General features: G+C 35.3%; 1 protein-coding gene across 4 annotated transcripts in view; it reads left to right on the top strand.

The window, feature by feature from the left end:
* Positions 1–17,237, top strand: part of SYT14 (synaptotagmin 14) — an 89,122-nt gene that overhangs the window by 28,787 nt on the left and 43,098 nt on the right. For 3 of the 4 annotated variants that reach the window (XM_085054916.1, XM_085054914.1, XM_085054912.1), the window contains one exon: positions 4,060–4,278. The exons of the other annotated variant lie outside the window; for it this stretch is intronic. In XM_085054916.1, the coding sequence (XP_084911042.1) occupies positions 4,060–4,278 (219 nt within the window). The remainder of the gene's footprint in view (positions 1–4,059; positions 4,279–17,237) is intronic. 4 annotated transcript variants of the gene reach the window in all.

Here is a 17,237-nt window from a genome sequence, read left to right as displayed (position 1 = left end):
GAACTGATTAATAAATGCCTTTTCTATGTTCTAACTTTACTCTTTCTCTATACGGTTTTTCTTGCCCTCTCTGCTTTGTGTGGTTTCTGCTGGAAACTATGAATTAATTAATACTGGAAATTAATACTTGTTCTGTGAAAGTGATTTTTATTTTGTTTCTTTTAAAAGCATTGTATAAGATGTGCTATGATGATAAAAGGAATAACTTCTGTTGCATTTACATTGCAGTAGATCATCAGAATGTTTCTGGGATATGTAAGATAACGATTTCAAGACGCAATGAGAAATGAGAAACTCAATGAGAAATTGCAATTAAATGATTTTAAGTATAGAAAGAAGTGAATGAGGCTTGTCCTAAAGTTGTAGTCTTAAAAGAAAACCTGGGTGTTGTTATGGATACTTTGTGTGCCGTCTTTGACATCCAATCTTAGTGTCATAAGGGAATTGCAATAACAGTTGGTAAGAAATAAAACCTTGCAATTTTACATGCTTTTGCAGGCTCCATAGTAAATTTTTAGAAAGCAACACAGGCTTTTCCAGAGGTGCTGATTCTGTAAAGAAATGAATGATTTCCTAATAGAAACACATTTCTTTTTCTTCAGTTGTGTGTGTTTTCCTTATCTGAAAATTTCAGTTACCTGCTTTGTTGAGTTTTGGTTTGGTTTTGTTTGGTTTTTTTTAATTTGAATTAGGAGTGTTTTCCATGTTTGTATGATAAACTATGATCTAATCTATTTCTTTACATAATACTATATCTGAAAGTATATTCTCTCAAAAATGGCATTTAGGTCCCATAATAAGCAAATTAATGGCTTTCAATAGGTTAATAGTTGCTCATGGCCCGTGTCAGCCAAATAAAGGAAAGGTTTTACTAAGAACATAAATCCTCTTAGGCAAGTTTCCAAAAATGGTATAAAAATCAAATGAGAAGTGTTAAGGAAAGGCATAAAACCTTGAGATTTAAAAAAAAAAATTTAATATACAGGAAGCTATTTTTTCCCAAGAAACTGAAAACCAATCTGCACTGTTTATTAAAAAAATATATTTGCATGGATAGCTTATGTTTTAACTTCAAGGAGGTTTTTAAGTCCTGCAAAGAGGTCTTGCTTTGTGACTTATAATAATGGTATACATTCTCATTATTTTATGATAGGAACTGGAGAAAAAATAAAAACTGCTATCACTGAGAACTTCTGGATGCTTACAAAAGTCAGTGTATTATTAGTGACATATTTTTCAACTCTTCTTTCAAACATGCTACCATGTTTTATATTGTTCCATTCTTTATGCAGGCTGATTAATGAACCTGATTTCATATTTGTGAATACATTTCTTGTAATGTTAAAGGGTGCACCTAATACTGATGTCTAGTGCTGTATTGTAGGCCTGGTATGCTCTGCTTTATTTATAGTTGTGGAAATCTGTAGAAGTTTCCTATGTGGCAGGTTTCAACCTCTGGAGAGCCATATGAGATACAAATTTTTTCTCTGTGTTACAGCAAAGGAGACTCCTCCTCCTCTTTCTGGGCAGCCTCTTGCGGTGAATTTGTTAGCCAGAATATATCCTGCTTGGTGTGATATTTTCAATACACAGTCACTGAAATCGAACTTGCTTTATAGCCATCCATAAATGAGAAGAGCCATATCTGCTAGACTTGAATTAATAGCCTAGAGCTGAAAGATCTAGTTGGTCCTTAGCAGTCTTTTAAGGCACCATTTTTCCTATAAATGCTAAATTAAGTTGATGTATACATTGCATGTAGAGCTGGTAGCCCCACATCTGGTGCAGGTTTCCTGACATTTTCCATTTGAAGACCTTATTTTCAGTTTCCTAAATTGTATGCCAAATTTGAAAGAATTGTGAGGAAATTAGGCATTATTTCTGTCTGAGATCCTATTGTTTCTTTTTTTTTCCTAAGTTACAGTTTAAAATCTTTAACAGTTTCCAAAAACAGATTATGGGAAAAATATGCTGGGTATAAGCACAAAAAAAAGAAGTAGATTTCACATCAGCTTTACTAAGATACTTTGGCACCTTTGTATACTGGCATATGTGCTTGAAATGTGGGAGAGCACTTCTCCCATGTTAGAGATGCCCATGTTCTTCTATGAAAAGACACCTAAGTTTGACAAAGTTGTAAATTTTTGGAAAGTTTGCTTTTTGAAAAGACATGGTAAACACTTCTTATACTTTGCTTGTTAAGTTCACTGACCATCCCATTTGCACTCATATGCTTCATTGTAGGGATTGAAGGTCTTACCTTCAATTACAATTACCAGTAATAGAGCAGGTCTTACCCTGCCTTTGAGAGTTATGGTTACTGAAGGACACTGGGAGTTTGAACAGAAGAATTGAGAATGAACATGTCCTATGTGAGCACAGAAATTTCCTGAGCAAATAGGACGTGATGCATGTGGTAGATTGGGATTTGAACTAGGATGGGGGATAGCTGTGGAGAGAACTGATAACTTTATATCAAGGTGAAGAGACTAAGGGTGAAAGACCAAGGTTACATGAGTAGTTGGTTAGGTGCAAGTAAAGAGGGTTTGGGATTGAATAGCCAAACAGAATAGAGGAAATCACCATAGGAGCAAGAACTTGGAGTATAGGGCTGGGAAGCAGGACTTGGGGGAGGCTTCTACTTGTATAAATGTAACTTTCCAAAAGATTTCTTACCTAAACTTGCAGGAAAGGTTTTTCTGTATGAGTACCAGGGAGAAAAAGACCTCTGTGGGAAGCAATTCCTAAAAGTAGGAAGGATGGATCTCTGTAGTACTAAGAGGCAAACACTTGACTGTAAAAGAGGCCTAGATGGCTGGCATACATTGAGTTACTTTAACTGGCTGATTTTTGAGTAAGCTGAGTCTCTCCTGTAGCAGGAATGCCCAGCCAGAGGAGTGAGACTGACTGGGCATGAAGACAGCCACTAATGAGAGTGGAAATGCAGAATTAGAGCTGAGGGCATAAAAGCAGGAGGAGAGAAGCAGTTAAGTGTGGCTGGATAGCATGTTAGACCACATTCTCTCAGAATCAGGAGCTGAAAACCAGCATTATGGGCATCTTAAAGCTCTGCTAGTAATGGAAGTGCACTGGCAAATCATATATGTTAGGTTTGCTCTCAGAGTAGAGGTCATGGTGACTTCTTTTGAGTTTACATGAACTCTTAATGCCTGTTAGCATCTGAGATCTACAGAACCTCTGCAAGGCATATTAAATTTGGGCTGAATCCATTTGAAGTTTGGAAAAGGGAGAAGGAAATTTTCCCTTTACAGAAAAAAAAATGCAGCTGAATCTCTAATTTGTGGGAGGAAGTAATGCTTGAGATGTAGTTGGAACATGTTGGCCACAGGAGTAGGCACTACTGAACTGCTATAAAAGAATTAACTAGATAGATTTTTTCCCATGTAATTTTTGCTGTTGCTAGATGTCTGCAGTAAAAATCTGCATTAATTTCAGTTATTGAGCAAGGAGCTGTTTATTGTAAGTTAAATAAAATCGTGCATGCAAACATCTTTCACTAGCATTTTCCCATTTGTTATTGTGAGTTTAAGCACTACTGGCATAAATATCCTAAAGATGATTTTGTTGTAGGCTTCTCTTTGTAAATCAGTTTTATTTCTGTGCTATGCTACGTGCTCACAGCAAAAATCAGCTGGGAATATAGGATCAGGAGCTGCCTAATTGATATATTAGGTATCCAAATGTAATATTGCAGCAGTGTTGGATTTACTTGACATAAATTATTTTAAGCATTTTCCTACTTAATGAAGGGTTTCAAGAATGTCTACGTGCCGCCTTACATAAATGGATGTGTTTTCTGTTGAATAAGGGTTAGAATGGTATTTTTGGGGCTTAATGGTCTTTCAGGTCTTCCAGAAAATGAAAACAGCTCTCAGCAATTACAAAATTACAATGCTTGTAATTACAACAATATATTTTTAAAATATTACAGAAATTTTAATTGAAATGGCTTAAATATCTTCAATGATAACCTCATATGGTTATTTTCTTGTATTCTATTTTGAGCTGTAGTCGATTTGCTTTATTTTATTCAAACAGACAATTCTTATATGAGTAAAGACCAGCATGGTTCATCATCTGAGAGTGAAGATGAAGCACTGGGTAAATATCATGAGGCCTTGTCTAGAACGCAGAGTTCCAGGCTGCCAGTGGTGGATGGCAGACAGCAAAAAAACTATATATGGGAAACCAGACAAAAATATAGTCCCCTGTCTGCAGAATATGATGGATACAGTAGTGAAGCCTCAATAGATGAAGGTAAGAGTGATTTAAAAGCCTTCCTTTCATTCCAAATTTCAGAATTGTGTTCTGGATAAGTAAGTCGTAGATGAGAGCAGCTTGACTAGCAAATAGTCAATGTCTGCAAGAAATATCCAGACACCTCTTATATTAGTGCATGCTCAAAAAAAAATAAAAAGAAAAGCACACACTTGTATACAATCTTCCAGAAATACAACAAATGATATAATATCTTGTTATATTAAGTTTCATTTAATTTTATCATTATTCATTTCATTTTTGGGGCAATTTAAACTGTTTTGATTTAGGAAGGAGACATGGCAACTCTTGTTGAATTTGTGGTATTACAAATACAAAGAAGACATGTTATTCCTCTATTGATAAGCTGTTCTAACAGCAAAGTAATTTGAATTGGTTACTGGCTACAGTGCTTATGGTCATTGCAGTGTGCATTGCTGGAATGTTCTGTATCTTTTCTTCTCTTGAAATGACAGAAAGGAATTATTGCAAAGATTAGAGTAATGCAGTTTTCCGTGGTGATAAAAATTGGATTTAAACAATGGATGTTTTCTTACATGCTATATATTTTCTGATTTTAAGTTGGGGTGACAGCTTGATGTAGAGGCTGAGAATTCTGCTGTCAATATTTTGTCAATATGCTTTTTGTATTTGAAAATAGCTGTATGTGAGAACTTTGTCTATATTCAGTTTCAAGCATGAAAAGTGAGCTTTTGTGGAAGTTAGGTAAAAGTCAGATTCTAATACAGGTACTGTGTTATAGTAAGGTATTTTTGGTCTCCCATTAGTATGTTAAAATGCAAAAGTTTTTTACTGTTTGATGTTTTTTGATAAAAAGTGTATACATGTAATTAAAAGGTACTTCACCTATAGTGTTCTGTAGTGTCCAGAAGGACATAGAATAAATTTACATTTTCTACGATTTGATATGATTAAATGATACAAAAGTCTGCTGTGGAAATTTGAAATTGGTACATGGTCATTCATGATTCCAAACTGAGATTTGAAGGACATGAAAGGCATAATTAAAATCAGTTGCAGAATCAAAAGGATTCTTTTTTGATCATGAGAAAATTAATTTCCTTCCTTCGCTGTTAAATTGTAGGAAAGCAGGTAGTCTGAGTTGCAGCAAATAGTGAAGGAGTGATGCCTTATCACTGGTGAAAAATTTGAGACGCAGACATGCAGTATAGGAAAAGGGTGTTGCCTTGGTTTAATAGGATCCCAGATGCACACCGACGACCCAGAGAGTGACGATATCTCCGTATACAATTTATGGACCTCATAGATTAGCATACCTATCTCAAATTCCCCAATGAGAAGTCTAACAAATGAAGTAATTGCCCCCTTATTCAAATTACCTCCCCCCAAAAGGTTACGACTTAGTTTACAAAAACATGTCCCAGTGATGGGGCCCTTTTTAAGGTTGGTGCCTGATGCTCTTGAGATTGTGGGGATTGTTTCGTCTTCTCCAAAGAATTCTGAGCAAGGCAAGGGTACAAGGGTTATAAACATGTGGGGCTAAGGTACAGGGAGTAAAAAGTACAGGAGTGGGAAAGGGTAAAAAGAATATAAAGAGAGTATAAAAGTATAATGAAAAAGGACAAAAACCCATCAGACATGAGGAGATGCAGAGGTAAAGTCAGGTGTAAGATCTGATACTTGAACACTGAGAGGTGGAGATGGAAGAGGGATAGTAAAAATATGTTTGGTTTTGGTATCTACTGAGATCTCACAGCAGTGTTGGTGGGGGGAATATGAAAGATAAGATACTCAGTTTTTTTATGACTTATGTCACTGTTGAGAAAGAATGATGATGTATATTAACAGAAGATGGAAAAATTATTAGCAAATAATACCAGATAAAAATTTTACAAGAATTATATGGGAAGACTACTTTCAGATATCTAGAATAATGTATTTATCTCTCTGCAAACTACTGAGGTGAGTTGTTGAAGTAGACATAGTCACATTTCTCTTTTTATTTCATAATTGCTCAGATTTTTTTATCCGATCTAGTTCATCTTCTCAGTGAAAAGTCCTCAGTTCCTCTGAGCTTTTTACTTTGGCCCTATAAGATTTAAGCTTCAAAGGCATTGTGCTAGCCTGTGATAGTTTCCAGTCTGGAAATCTATATCAGGATTGCCATCTAAGACAAAAGAACCTTTTTGGCAAGTCCAAGTATTGCATCTGGAAAGTTACAGTTTTTGCCCCCCCTCCTCATTTTTTGTTATTCTTCTGTTGCTAAATATATCTGTCACTAGGTGTTATTCCTTCTCAATGCTCTCCTCATTCAGGAAGCAGGCTGGAAATAAACCCCATTTTTAACTTTAGTGTAATGAAAGAACATTCAGGGTTTGGAAGCAAAAAAGCTTTAAAAACCAAAAGCTATCACAACATTCTAACTTAAAAACTTTAAGTTTATAACCACATACTTCTAGTTGCACAAAAACTTCAGTAATGTGAGTATTTTGCTTTTGCTGCTGCTTATGAGAGCATTCTCTTCCCACATTTTACAAGGAATGGACAATCAGCAGTGTTATTTATTTGACAGCCTGCAATGATTCTACAGCATATGCTCAGCAAACTGCTTGCAGATTAGAGTGATGAGTTTATCTTGTTTTATTAATCCAATATTCTCAACACAATTATGTTCAATACTATTAAAAGTTTTGGACATGGCAGCAGATTAACAGCCTAACATTTTTCACTTCTCAGTTACCTGAAGGTGGCATGCTGGAATAATTAGTGTTAAATTACTTCAAACATAAAAGAATCTTTGCACAATGATAAAAATGTTTTAGAATAGAGGAAGAGACAGCATATGCCTTATATTATGATCATTACAGAGGGAAAGCTGGCCAACATAGAACTTCAGTGAAAAGAGGTGAAAACCTCATGAAGAAGGCCTGCAGTCAGAAATAAATGAGAGACTGTTGCTACCAAGCAGTTAATATGTGTTCAGAGAAACGGTTTACTTAACAGATGATGTTTAAAATCTCGGATTCCAAGGGGGAAGTGTCAGCATTCTAGATGTTTCAGTGGGATTTTTAAAAATGCAGAGCTTTACTCTTCCTTAAACCTGGGAGAAAAAAATCTGTAAAGACTTGATGCCATAGGAATGCTGAATTTTTTTGTCAAATACTTGGTTTTTATGGCTATTGGATTATTTTTATAAAAAGTGTAAAGACAGATGATAGAACCATTTCTTGACTGTTGTGGAACAAGCAGTGTGTTCCTATGTACTTTTTTTAATATGAGAAAATACTGTCAGTGCATTGGACTTTGTGTGCTTCTGCTTTCTCATATGTGCTTTATCATTTCTACTTCTAAGTCTTTAACGTTTGGGCTGTGCTTCCATTGTAAGGCACTGATTAGTCCATATGTTGAGCATATAACGCTTGATAGTGTTAAAGGGAAGTGATGAGAGGACAGAATTAATTTTTGTCTCACCACTGTTTTCTTCCTGTTTGTTGCTAGTAAAGCAGTGCATAATCATTGAGAATAAGGACAAGGGGGAGTGGTTTTAAACTGGAAAGGAGTAGGTTTAGATTAGGTAGTAGAAAAAAATTCTTTTCTCTGAGGGTAGCAAGGCACTGGAGCAGGTTGCCCAGAGAAAGTGTGGATGCCCCATCCCTGGCAGTGTTCAGGCCAGGTTGCATGGGGCTTAGAGCAACTTGGTCTAGTGGACGAGGTCCCTGCACAGGGCAGAGAGGTTGGAATGAGATAATCTGTAAGATTCCTTCCAACCCAATCCATTCCATGATTCCATGACTCTATGAATTCCATTAAAGGTAGAGTAATATGAATAATGAAAATTATATTTAATTTTCAGAAAACGTTGGATTTCTCTGCTGAATTTTCTCTTTAGCAGTTAATCTCTATCACGTTCTATTTTACAACAGTGAGCCATGTTTTCAAAAGAGTCAACAAACAGTTTTACTGATAACTCTTTACTCTGAGCTTTTATCTTCACTTTTTAAATTCACTTGTTTAGATGTGCCTGTACTTAACTCTGCCCACAAAATTAACAAACTAACAAAGAGACAAAAATATAATAGTGTCTTTAATACACTCTCTATGCTTTGCTTTCCTTGCTAAAAGCATGTATAATATTAATATGTTTGCATCATTCAGACTATCAAAATGTCTGAACATATTATTTTAAGGTTTGCTTCTTATCAATTCCCTATTTAGTTTATTACATTCATTTTCTGGCTGCATGCCTCTAAAAGCATCATATTCTGAAGCCTGAAAAATTGTGTTGTATGTTTTCATATCATTCTTTTCTCCTCTAGATGGCCATATTAATCTTTCTTTTCAGTATATTTACATAGAACTCCGATGGCATTTTGTATAATGTTTTTAATAGTTAAATGAAGAAAGCTATATACTCTGCAGGCTTTGTTGGTGTGTTTTCATGATGGAATGTTCTAGTAGCACTTTAGGTAATTCTGTGAAATTTAGGGCTTTAAATTTTCATTCACAAATACCTGCTTACAGCCAGTGTCTGACCTACTTTATATATTTGTATTGCACATCTGATGCATTTAGATTTTTATATATTTTTTATATATATATAATGAAAAATAAATTACTATTGTGCTTGGATGCAAGTGTTTCTACAGACTCTAAGCCATTGTAAATATATAAATTTTGCAGTGAGCTCCTCATGGACAGGTTTAATTCCAGAATATTGCTGAAGGAAAACCTAATTCAATAGAAAATCAAGTTGATGACAAATGTTATCATTAAAAGTAAAATGATACAGAAATGTACACCTGAAATTTTCAACCCTTGCACAAAAGACCAGAAGCTTTCAATGAAAGAAAAGAGAAACCTGTGTAACTACAAGATGTGTGGCTCAATCTCTGTGCTCAGGCCCAGAGTTCCAGGGTCAGCTCAAAGTTTGAAATATTAATTTTGCCAATAATACTGGTTTTGTTCTTTCTAATGCTATCCAGTAAAGTATGGATACTTACTGACGTGACCTCTTTTCTCTCTTTTCCTGACAAAGCTTCCTTTTGGGTTTTTATAACGTGTATCCTACTTCTTATATTATTTCCTACTATTTCAAAACATTGAATGTGTATTGTTGTCTTTATGTGCTCCAACTATTTGTAATATTTTGGAAGAGGAGATTAATATACACGATGATAGTACACATCTATTTCAGAAAAGAAAGAATAAAAAATGGGGAGGGGGAAAGCAAGCAAAAATAACACCATAAAGTATTTATGCTAACAAAGAGTTTATGAATTGAAATAGGGATCTAAATAAGGAAGTGTAAAAATTTTGTTTAAAATTGGCATTATTCTTTGTGTTTCATAATTGGAAATATTTTTTAGTATCTATATTGGGATCTTAAATGGACCATGTTTCCTTAATAACTTGAATTTTCAAAAACCATACAATATTATATTGAACTGGCCTCTTTGTCTCCAGTAGTGGCTGCTTCCTCAACTTTGAAAATTCAAGCATTATACAGACAGGTTGTGTCTTTATTATCTCCATCAGCTTTACAGGCAGTGTATTTTCTTTAAGGACACAGTCCCCTAAATTCCTAAAAATTGAAGTGTTTAAACTTAGAGATGTTAGGGTAAATATATTGAAATTACAGTTTTGCAGGCAGATGTCAAAAACTGTAAGTGGTTCTTTGCCTCTGAAATCAAGATTCTCTGAATCCCCTCAGATGAGAAAGGTAGCAGAGGAGAAGAAAACGGTTTGGGTTTTTTCATAGTTAATTTGTGGTATACTTGAATCATGTCTTGCCCAAATTACCTCTTAAACAGCTGTGCTAAATTCCTGATTAGGAGCAAGCAAGGGGGATTGATCCCATTTTGAGGCAAAATAAGTCACACCATGAAGGAAAAAGGACAGGAGTAAGATCACTTGCTTATTTAGCATACTTAGATGTGCTTTATTTAGGCATAGTTTACCAGTTCAGTACAACCACAGGTTCCATCTCCAGCCTGTTTTAAAATCTTTTTCTAACTTCTCAGTTGGTAAAAGCCCCTGGCTTAAGGCATGTTATTTCTGAGATTGGCCCAAGTGCCTTACATTTCACAAGGTTTTTTTGAAACATATGGAAGCACTAAAAGACTGCAGTGAGAAAACATAAGTTCTCTTAAATGAGAATCTGCTGCTCTAGCAGGCATATGCTACTGGATTTTATCCATCTTTTCCATATTGTGAAGGTAGAATATGGTTATTTTTGTAGTGTATCTTCTCCACTTCTATTCTTCTCTAGGCTTTCGGCACTTTATGTTGATGTGTCTGTGGACATATGTTTGCCTTGTTCCTCAGTGTCAATCTTTGCACGTGAAGGCGACTGTTCTTCTGGAATCTCTTGGATCTAATTCTTTATGCAGCTTTTTGCCTTTTCTTTCTCTTGTTAGTTTTCATGTCTTAGGAAACGTCTCCTCACTGAATTACTTAAAGTATATATAGAGATTTTCTCTCAGTATCTTTCCAATGTAAACACTAAAAGCTCTTTCACAAGCACCTCAAAACTGGTGTAGAGGTGAATCTCCCTAGTCTGTTTAAACAACCTGGTGAGTTTTCATTAGTAAATACATCCTGTGAAGCAGGATCCTTCTGCTTCAGACTTACCAAGATGAGGTGAAAGCCGTTGGACAGGCTGAGAGGAAGAAAGGATCACTCAGTGAATTCCATGTAACCATATGTTTTGCAGTTTAGTTTCTGTCGTTATTCCTTGCATGGAAGTAGATCTATTTTCAAGCCAAGTGTGAGTGAAAACTTACTGATTTGAAATTATAGAGTGAGGGCCTCTATGGTTGTATGGTGTTCAGCAAAATAAGGCCACAAAATTCTCTCAAAATTGGTCTCTCTGCACATTACAGATGCTAAGAATTACAGCCAAAAAATATGTCTGCCACGGAAAAGAGCTGCGTAGTAGTATTCACATTGGAGGACTGAAAGCTCAGTTGAATACTCAGTCATAAATAATTATTTATCTTGTTTTTCCTCTAATATGCCTTAAAGAAATGAATACATTCAATGAAAAGAGTATTTACAAAGAAGGTGGCCACCCGTTTTTTTCTGACATGTCTTTATCAGATTACCTGTGCAATTTCTCTGGTATAACACCTATTGGCAGTAAATGCTCTTTTTGTTCTGCAACTTTGGATAGGCTTAGAGCTTCAGACAGTACATTCAAGATACTCTGAAAGGGTCTTTAGTGAAGACATTTAAGACAAGTCTTAAGATGCCTTCAGAACAGCATTTCTAAATGCTTCAGACTGTGTTTTGAAGGCTGAGTCCTGTTGCAGGTGGGAATACTCCAGATATTCATACTCATGTATCTTACCTGATAGTACCTATGTACTATCAATTGATACTATTCTTGATGCACTTTTTGGAGATTTGGGGGGAGAATTTTTTAATTACAATTTTTCTTTAATTGATCCAGCTTCCTTATGCTTGTTTTTCTATTATGTGGGCATCTACCCCTGACATTTTTTATTCTAGGAGTAATTAAAAATCTTCCTGTAGTACAGGAGAGTGCAATGATGCAATACTAATGATACAAAGTTCTGTTTCCTGATCATGTGTGTCTGCCTCCTCTAGTTAATTGAAATGAGTCTTCATTGGCTCCAAGCCCTTAAGAATCAGAGAATGACAATAACTTGTGATTCTGAAGCTTCCGGGGAGTCTGACTGTTGAATCCATAGCTATATCAAGGGAATATTTTACAATAGTTAGTAAAAAATATGCTTTTGTAATTCAAGGACCTGTAGAATAGTGCCCAAAACTAACCTGATTTGCAATGCTTGCTACTTAGTGTCTGTGATACTGTGGTTTTGGATTTTGGTTTTTCTTGTGTTTTTGTTTTGTTTATTTTTTAGTGAGAGTTTTGGCTGGGGTTTGGTGGGTTTTTTTTAAGTTCCAGAGTAGCTTCCTAGTACATTATGACAGACCTCTATTTTTCTTCTGTAATAGTGGAAGACAGTCGGTTCTGTTAAGTGCTCAAAATTATGATGCACATTTCCACAAAATATACTCAACTAAGCATTGCAGAGACTAAGGTGATTTAAAGATTAACTCTTGCTCTGTCTTTTATTCAGTTTTACGGAATTCATATCTTTTTTTCCTTCCCAAGGAAGTGTTACCCTTTGTCTTGTGAGAAGTTCCTGATAGAAAGGAACTTTCCATGTAAGTAATTGGGTTATGATCTTGTAGGGGTTACAGTTCTTTACGTGTATGAATAGAACACAAGCATAGTGTTTACAAATGGAGTCCTGGAATGGGCAGAACTCATGGTTGGGAGTAGAAAGTACATGTGCAATTCAATATTACTCTTGTAATTTTCTTCAGGAGTATTATGGAGGGGGCAAGACAGAAACAGGGTTTTAAATGCAAAGGAGATCCATGTGTGAGTTGAAACAGTTTGGAAGAGAATGGATTTACATTGAGAACTTGTGAGTTTAAACACTAGATGGATGATATCAAAGTTGTGCACAGTCTTTTCAACCAAAGGAAAGTACTTGATAGAATGATTTTGGGTTATTCTGAAATCATGAGTTTACCCTCACCAGGAGAGATGCTAGGAAAAAAAAAAAAGATGCTGTTGAAGTATGCATATCATCTACTGCTGAGAGAAGAAACCTAGGAACAAAATTCAGAGTTAGGGATGATGACAAGATTTTCAACAGAATAATTCCTTTTCTGGCTAGAACAACTCCAAAGAGGAGGAAAACCAGTCTTCCAATAGGAAAGGGATTTTTTTTCCTGATGTACACAAGTGAGCAAAGCAATGTCTCAAATTAGGTTCCTCCTGCCAGCATTTGGAAGACTTTGAAGAAATACCCTTTGCATTGGCATGAAGGCTTTGAAGAAAGTCACCCTTTGCAATGTGATATCTCTGAAGTGATGTAAATTATACATTAATGATAACAGGAAAGTTTCCATTTTTATTGTAAACTTATTCTTTTAATAGCTCTCTCATCTATTTGAATCTAGAATTTATGAGAAGATCATTAACTTGGAAAAGTTCACAGATGTATTTGTGACTGAAATAGTTCATATTTAAGATAGATGCTCTACATTCATAAAATGTAGAACTGTTCTGTGATATAAACACAAGAGATAGTACTATATCAGCAGAAAATGTAATTTCCTTGATGAACCAAGTGCTTTTGCTGATTCTGAGAGTTCGTGGCTCTATCATGGAAGGAGAGACTAAGAAATAGGATTGAACAGTACACTGGAAATCTCTGTGTAGACATTGTTAGGTACATTGGAAAAAGGAGTTTTACCCAGCACTCTACTTACCTGCTGAGAATAGTCATGCTACTTGATCAGCACAATGGAGCAGTTTATATAAATGTGAGAACTAAAAACTAGAACAGCTTTCACAGAATGGAATCATAGAATGATTTGGGTTGGAGGGAACCTTAAAGATCATCTGATTCCAAGCCCCCGCCACAGGCAGGGGTTCCACCCACTAGATCAGGTTGCCCTATCCAACCTGATCTTGAACTTTACTTGTATTAAGAATATTACAAAAGAATGGCTTATCAGTTCTTCCTTTGTTGCATTTGTGGATAAATTGAGCATTCTTCTTACCTTTAAAAGTTAAAATCAAAAGATTTTTAACTCTAGTCTGAAACTAAAGTTTGCTTCCCAGTTGTGCTTTTTTCCCTGTAGGTTAAAGACAGGTTACCATCAGGACTATTTGTTTATAATCTGATCACCTTATATTTTAACCACCTGTTTGGTAAAAGAAGAGCAGGGCTTTTTTTGTAACGGAACTCTTTTTCTGTTTTGTTACCTATTCTAGATTATTTTCCTTACGCATATGTATCTATTTCATAGATATGCTATAACTGTATTGTAAGTATTCTCTTGGAATGATTTAGTGAATATTTTGTGCTTACACAGGTTGAACAATGTTAGCATTTAAATCTGATAACATGTATTTTATTGTTAGGGTAACTATTTTCATAGGTACTTTGTGTAAATTATTTGAGACTATATGGTATCTGAGTAAACAACATGAAATTGTGTCTGTAACTTCTGTGTAGGCAAAGATCTGTAATTTGTTTTCTTGCAAAATAAGTTTTTATTTGGTACTTGGAACACTTTTGTCTTACAAAGTTATCCTAACTTTTAGGAATTATTGTAATATTTTCCTTGGGGAAGGAGGAAAGCATGATATGTTATACAACTTGAAGTAATTTTGTTTGTTTGTGTCCTTTTGGTTTGGGGTGAGCTTATGGTTTTTCGGGTGTGGGGTTGGTTTGTTTGCCATTACCTTTCCTCCATTGTATTTACAAGCTGGAAATAGATCCTTAGCTAATGTAATTGCCTTGCTTCTGGTCATTTCAGTGCAGCTGAAGGTTATCTGCTATGAAGGAGCCGTGGTCTCATGAAAGCACGTAGGAAAACTCAAAGGAAAAATTATTTTATTATGGAAATTCTGCTTCTGGTCCTTTGAGAGAAGCTAGCAGACATGCTTAACTGGGTGTAAGATTTTCTGTGTGGTCACCTATGCCCAATTCAATTAAAGCTTGATCTTTAAATTTGTAAATAGGAAATCCTGCTGCATTCACTTTCTCACCCCTAAATAGTTCAGCAGCATGTGGTTTTGTGTACATAGCTGTACAATTTGCTTGGAAAAAAAGTACAGATGACCCAGCTCTCTATTTTGACCTTTGGTTTCAGTCTTGTTGAACCATTCTAAATTTTGTCCTTAAAAGTACTTTGTAAAAGATTTTCAATTGTCATTATTTCCTGATTGTTTTAATTTTTAAAGAAGCTTTATTACATTCCTTTGAAAAAATATCAATTTGTCAGATAAAGGTTAAAAATTAGATACATTTTATTCATGTTAAAGTCACACCCAGCTTATTTAAAGGCGGCTTTGACTTAGAGTTGCAAGCCTGAGGATATTGATTTGAATTATGCATGACTGTCTGGTATGCAGTTCCATTAGCCTGCTGGATGGATAATGTAAACATGTTCAGAATTTTAAGTATCCTATATGAGCGGCAGGTTAAAAATAGAGCTGATAAGAGCATGTGTATCTGAAAAATCCAAATCTTGGAGAATGAAACTACAAAAGGTTTGTGTCTTCAAGAAGCTGACTTCAGGTGTGATTTTCTCTCCTTTGAAACTGCTCAGCCCGAACAAATACAGCTGATGTGTGACTTGAACAAGGTGACACGATTGCTGTTGGCTGCTGCAAAGCATTGACATCTGTACCAGCAAACACTCTTGTAACCAAAAGGTCAGGACCAACTCTGCAACTCCTGGCAAAAAAAGAGGGGTTTGTGTCTGTTTTGTTTTGAATTGGTCAAGATTAGGTCTAGGGATCAGGCTAATTTATTCATATTTTCAAGTAATCTGGTTTGGAATGTTAATTGATTTGGCTCAAACTTTTTGTGGCTTCCAGTATCCATAGTTCCTGTTCATGGTTATATCTGATCAGTTGTTTGGTTATCCCTGTATTTTAGCAGTCAGTGGTTTTGTAGTAGATATAATTACTTCTGCGACTGTTTTAAAATCCTCAGCCCTAAAAACACTGCTATTGAGATTTAAAAACAGATAATATCTCTTTAGAATTTTGTCCCAAGTTTCTGTGAATTTTAATAGAAAAAACCCCACAACTATGAAAAGGACATCATCTGTTACATTTTATAAAGATTTATTATATTTCCAAGTGATTCTGTTGCATCTGTATAATTCGTGGCAAGTTGATGAGTTGAATGAAAATCAAAATACGATTGGACTTATTTTCAACATCTGATGGATACAAACCAGACAACTAGTCTAATTTTGCATTGATTTGTACCTACCTTCTCAAAATTATTTTGCTTGGAATCCTTCATATTTGGCTTTGTTAAATGCTGTACATAATGCCAGAATAGCACTATTATAGATTATAAGAATGAGAGAGAATAATGATGTCTTCTCCTTGGACGTTATTATATTAATTTACTTACATCTTAATATAGCAATAATCCCATGAAAATTTGCAAATAATTGTATGACTTAGAAACTGTTCTTGATGATGAAGTTGATTATACTGCCCTGATATATCTTCTTCTTTTCCTCTTAACTCTTGCTTCATGAATTGTATATCCATGCAAAATTTAGCCCGCAGCTAATTCTTGGATAGTACTGGTAAAGTTTGAAAATGTGCTTTGGCATTATGGTCATTTTCCCTTTTAACTGAGGAATAGTTAATCTGTTAAGAGACGGGTATCTACTGCTCTCCTTCAGAGAAACTCATCATCCTGCTGTTGATCTGTTATCTTGACTGTTTTCAGAGCAAAAGTCCTTTCACTGGCAGTGAGAACCACTGCTCTCAATCATTTGCTTGTCCTGGTACCATTTCTTTCCTGTTAAGAGAAGGCACTCTAGAAGAAGACAGTCTTTTGAAATAGCAGTAGTTGTCATTAGTGTTAAAGGCCATCTGTTGGCCATGCTGGTCTAGGGAACTACAGTGGCAATTTCCAGAGAAGTTCAATATTTTGAAAAGGAAGAACTTTATAGGGATGGTAGTAATGGTAGTTGCTTCTTTAGAAAGGACTACTTTGTGCTTTAGTTCTTATAGAGGACTGGGGGAATCTCTTGGGTGTTTCTGTGCACAGCGAAGATAATCCAGGAGAATACTGTACAGAAGAGCAATGAATGATGGCATGAGTAAGAGTGAATGTAATGGCCTGAGTACAGAGCCATTCTGTAAATATCTCCACTGTTCCAGATGCTCTTTTTGTAAGTGGTTCTGACATAAAACTACAGAACTGGAATATTTTGATAGTACAGTTGACTCAGCATAAATGCCACAATATAGCAGTCAATTTGGAGTTCCTTTTCCTTGTTCTCTAGCTTTCAGTTATTTTTAAAAGAAATTTTCAGGGGACCAAAAAAGAAACGATACTTAATTCTAGTTGAAAGTTCACAGTTAAAACATTATGTGGATTTTTTTTTGT

Source organism: Lichenostomus cassidix, chromosome 3 (genome assembly GCF_008360975.1).
Source record: "Lichenostomus cassidix isolate B80296 chromosome 3, HeHo_3.0, whole genome shotgun sequence".
NCBI lineage: Eukaryota > Metazoa > Chordata > Aves > Passeriformes > Meliphagidae > Lichenostomus > Lichenostomus cassidix.
This window is presented reverse-complemented; position numbering and strand designations above follow the sequence as displayed.